This window comes from Montipora capricornis, chromosome 6 (assembly GCF_036669925.1).
Source record: "Montipora capricornis isolate CH-2021 chromosome 6, ASM3666992v2, whole genome shotgun sequence".
Classification (NCBI taxonomy): domain Eukaryota; kingdom Metazoa; phylum Cnidaria; class Anthozoa; order Scleractinia; family Acroporidae; genus Montipora; species Montipora capricornis.
The window spans coordinates 39,812,293-39,817,292 of NC_090888.1; the positions used below are offsets into that span (position 1 = coordinate 39,812,293).

Sequence of the window (5,000 nt, forward strand, 5' to 3'; positions counted from 1 at the left end):
CCTTCCAATTCAGCTGAAAGGCGGGGTTGGTTCAGTGGCCTAGTGGCACGGCATATGACCGGTAATCAGGTGACCGGGCTGAACACATATTACATGGCCGCGCGGGGAAACGAATTTTATCTTCGAGTGCTGAAAGTATCTCTCACGAGTGAGCGAGGCGAGAAGATATAATTCATGTCCCCAAGCGGCCATGTAATGTTCTATTATATAGATATTGATGAAATGTCTAGATTTAAAACAACTTGTTTCACTCATTTTCGAAATGATGAAAACGTGGCCACCAACCGCTACAACACTCATGTTGTGTAACTTGAAACAAGATATGAAAGTTATGAAAAAACAAATCATGACAATGTAAACTGCCGCAGTAAAAATGTTAATATAGTAGAGAAGCACAAAAATATCTTAGAATGAAGAGGAAGCTCGCGTTTTATTGGCTAATCGTGTTCGTTACCGCGACGACACCTATATTCTCACATGTGAAAGATAAAAATGATATGTTCACTGCGCACGGTGAATATATGATTTTTTAGTAAAAGAAAAAATCCTGTCTATATAATAATTTATTTATTTATTTTAGTCTATTTATTTTTTTGGAGGGGGGGGGGGCTAAACCCACGTCCCCCCAATTACTAGTTGTGTTGGTTAGGGTTAGGCTGGCAGCACAGCTATGAAGCGGAGTTAGGCTCGCCTACCTTGTCACCCTTGAAGGAAAAATCCCTGGGAGGAACAAAAGAGCCATCCAAATACACCTATATTTTGCCTTTAAACGCATATATATATATATATATATATATATATAAGTAGACAGGAAATCGACTTGTCTGCATAGAGTGCTCGATATCGTTAGATAGAGCAGAAATAAATGATTTGGTTGAAAAGTTAAAACAAGACTAGATGTTGCATCTCGACAACGCTGTTTCGTGAGTTGCCTCACTCATCAGGAGTTTAGTATTAAACTCCTGATGAGTGAGGCAACTCACGAAACAGCGTTGTCGAGATGCAACATCTAGTCTTGTTTTAACTTTTCAACCAAATCATTTATATATATATATATATATATATATATATATATATATAACAAACTGGGTGACCCCCATTTTTTCTTGCTGGAGCGTGATTACACGCTAAGTTAAAACTTTCTGCAAAGTTTAAAAAAGTCTCTGAAGCAGGTCCATAGCCACTTTCACAATTGAGCAATTTTAAGGTGGCTCTGAATACGCTCCAGTGAATTATTTTAAACTTTGCCTGCTATTCACTTTTCAGCAAAAAGAAATGGGAGTCACCAAGTTTGTTTTTGAGATATTGTGCTTAAGCACAAAAATATAGGGGGTTTAAGATGGTTCTTTTTTTACCATGATAATTTATTACATCACATTAATATGTGCATCTTGTTAAACAACTAGGGTTTTTGCATATGGTACCGTAACATTGCCATTAGGTGAAACTGTGTTGTAGAGTTAATCTTTGTAATAACACATTCCCTCCAAATTGTTGAAATCGGTTTGAGCCACCTTAAAGTATCCCTAAACTCAAAATTCAACCCCAACTCAATTCGTTTTGCAATATGGGAAGAAGTTCATCTGATTCAAAAAATTTTGTAGCTATGAATTTGCAGTTAGGGCAATTTAACATAGATCCAATCTTGTCAATAATGTCAAGAAACTGTCTTACCGGAAGGATGAATCTACAACGTCTCCTAATAGTAAACGGCAATGTCATAATAGCAAATGAAACACTTATTATTGCCTATTACGAAGAAACGTCTTAAAGATCTACAGAGGTTTTTAAACTTAACCTGCTAATCTCTTTCTAGCAACAAGGAGTTATGGTTACTGAATTTGTTTTTACATTTGACTATTTAGGGGTAAAATGTAAGAATGGTGTTTTTACAAGGCCATTGTAACCTATTAGGTTACAATATTTAGGTCATTTTGTTGAGCATATACATTGTTGAGAATCATTTTAAACGAGAGTTTCTGCTCAATTATGATGTTTATTGATAATATCTTACTTGTTAATGTATATACCGTTTGTTTCAGCCCGGAATCCAAGAGCTATGGCTGCAATACGATTGGGAATCAGCGAATGGAACAGGAAGACATGCATACGCTTGATACCGAGAAATAGAGGAGAAGCTGCCTATGTCAGCTTTATACCGGGTGATGGGTAATAACTTGCAGTGGTATAAATCAGCGAGTTGAAGTTATGACACAGGGCATCCCGGTGCACATCTTAATAGACGTTTTTTTTTTTCCAAACAGTTGTGCTTCATACGTGGGCAGAATTGGAAATCGCCAGTTCATATGGCTTGCTCGAGGATGTTGGACCACGGGAATTGTTGCTCATGAAATAGGTGAGAAACGACCCAATCTCCAAATCACCAGGTCTGGACAAAAAAAAAGCGTCCAATCTAATATACGGGCCAAGCCTTGGCCTAAAAATAGTAAAGGTAGCAGAGACTATAGTGTGGTGAAAGTTCCAAATGAGTTTTGCTTGCGATCACAAGTTCTTCCTCTTTGATTGACAGCAAAAACATCACGGATAAATATTTCAAAAAATGTCTTCTAGATTACGATATTTCCAAGTGAGTTGGCAAATGGTCTGCTGCTTTTTCCGGCGCCAATATGCTCATTAAATAAGCTAGGATAAAAATAAAAAAAAGATGGACAGAAATGATGTGACTGGCATTTTTAGAGCATTACCTTGAGCCGAAATGTTGATTTCTAACACTCTTGCGTCGTTTCTCTTTCAGGGCATGCTGTAGGTTTTTACCATGAACAATCACGGCCTGACCGGGACAGGTTTGTCCAAATAGTGTGGAGTAACATACAACCAGGCAAGTAACAATTTTTCTACTCGTTCTCGTTTTGTTGTTGTTGTTGTGGTAGTTGTTTTATTTTGCCGTTGTTTTTGTTGTGGTTTTCTCTTCTTGCTGCCTTTCCTCCTCCTCCTCCACGTTCTTCTTCTTCTTCTTCTTCTTCTTCTTCTTCTTCTTCTTCTTCTTCTTCTTCTTCCTCTTCTCCTTCTCCTTCCCTTTTATTCCTATCACTTAAAGAAAAATAAATCACAGTTTCTTTTTTCTCTTTTGCGTAAGTGACGTTGTTAATTTATTCCATAGACTATTTTTCCGCTTTCAAGAAGTACCCAAGGTCAATAATCGATAGTCTTAGGACTCCATATGATTATAGAAGTGTGATGCACTATGGCAGAAACGCTTTCTCCAAGAATGGAAAACCCACAATAATAGTTAAACGACGAGAGGTATGTCACCATGTTGAAAGTCAATTTCACTTTCCTTTAACTTTCGTAGGTTTCCAGAGATTAATTAAGTTGTAAACTGTCCAGTGTACTTACATTTCATTAATTAATATATTTTTCTGTGGAACATACTATTAGTCGTATATTGCAAAATTTCCTTTTTTTAAAAGGAACACTTAACGGCTTTGCTTCATTATAACGCTTTCATTTATTCAGTTTCAGAATGTTATTGGTCAGAGATTTGGTTTAAGTAGAATTGATGCGCTGCAGGCAAACCGTCTTTACAGCTGCTTTGGGAGTAAGTATACACAGACGTGCGACGAGGAACGGTGAATAATAACATTGCCGAACACCATCTACACACAAACAAAAGAATCGACTGAGAATCTGCTGCATTGTGTTACCTACAGCACTTACTACTTCCGACGGGTCGTACTGAAAAGCTGGTTTACTAACTTAAAACAGACATCAATAAACCGATGCCCACAACTTCCCGCACCCTACAAACGACTCGTCAACGACATCAACAGACAAACAACACACTGATTTACTTTATCACAGTAGAGTCCAACGTATTCTACGATACACGTACAGACCTTAGACCTATAGATGGATCGAAACGCACCAATCACTGTTAAGTCTTCCAACCAATTACATCTAGGCTCAACTGACAGTCGACTAATAACATCACGAGAAAGTTGACCAATGACATCTACCACCGGCGTTTTTATAGTATCTACTAACGTTACACAAATCACTTCCCTTTGAAAATGAGTTCCGCTAAGGTTGTCGAAACGTCAGTCAATGTCATCTCAAACAGTCCTTCTCAGGACTACACTCACCCGGACGATCGTACTTCACTTAATTATGATATGACTGCTGGGTTCAAACCATTTACGGTATCACTTAAAGTTGTTTAAGATTACAGGATTAGCAGATTCAACCAGCGTGGAAAGTGAATGGTAGTATTCTTAGTAGGTGTCTTTTTTTAAGCAGTCTCTTGAAGAAAAGTCCCATTGCATTGTAAATTAATCAATTCGAAAGGTGCAGAATATTAATGTATTGTTCCGCCAATGTCAATGTTATGTCAAGTCGATGTTTACAAGCAAAGATCATTCATATGCTCCCCTATTATTTTGCAGGAGGAGGCGGAAGACCTCCTGGTACACGAAGAAGAAGAAAGGGTCGTGGTGGTAAACGATCAGGGCGTCGAAGACAAAAGGGTAGGCGAAGTAAGTAGCTCATTTCATGTGATACAAAAGATTCTTGCTAATGAATCATTTTTTGATGTCAATTCTTTGAATTCTGCATTTGTTCATCCAAATTTGACTTTCAGAGCTTTGTGATGCAAAACTCACCTCTTCTTCAAGCTTAACCTCAGAATCTGGAGACGACTCGCCAATTGCCAATCCTGCTGAGTAAAGAAATGGAAAACCATATAGGAGAGGTAAGTGGGACGTTAACAACTCAAATCTATCACGACAGCTTGACTACCACTTTCAAAGAATAAATGAATGCAAAGCATTAATAATACATTATCAGCTAAAGTGCCCAATTCCCATGAAAACCTGTCTCACGTCTTTGCTTGAGTAACACTTCGCGGTTGTAATGTTGGAAACTAAGTCACAATTGCCATTAAAATCTTTTTAGGAATAAGAAAATACCTTTATGTTAAAACAGAAAGCTAACGAAGTGGTTTTGGGGACTATCAAAATGAAGCTAGTGAGTGTAAAAAGTGA

The 5,000-nt window shown here is 37.7% G+C and overlaps 1 protein-coding gene across 2 annotated transcripts in view; it reads left to right on the forward strand.

The window, feature by feature from the left end:
• The window catches only part of LOC138052136 (hatching enzyme 1.2-like), a 43,685-nt gene that overhangs the window by 6,469 nt on the left and 32,216 nt on the right, over positions 1-5,000 (forward strand). For both annotated transcript variants that reach the window (XM_068898514.1, XM_068898512.1), the window contains exons 4-10: positions 2,043-2,169; positions 2,265-2,356; positions 2,756-2,839; positions 3,122-3,264; positions 3,478-3,559; positions 4,404-4,493; positions 4,598-4,708. In XM_068898514.1, the coding sequence (XP_068754615.1) occupies positions 2,043-2,169; positions 2,265-2,356; positions 2,756-2,839; positions 3,122-3,264; positions 3,478-3,559; positions 4,404-4,493; positions 4,598-4,683 (704 nt within the window). In that variant the 3' untranslated portion in view covers positions 4,684-4,708. The remainder of the gene's footprint in view (positions 1-2,042; positions 2,170-2,264; positions 2,357-2,755; positions 2,840-3,121; positions 3,265-3,477; positions 3,560-4,403; positions 4,494-4,597; positions 4,709-5,000) is intronic.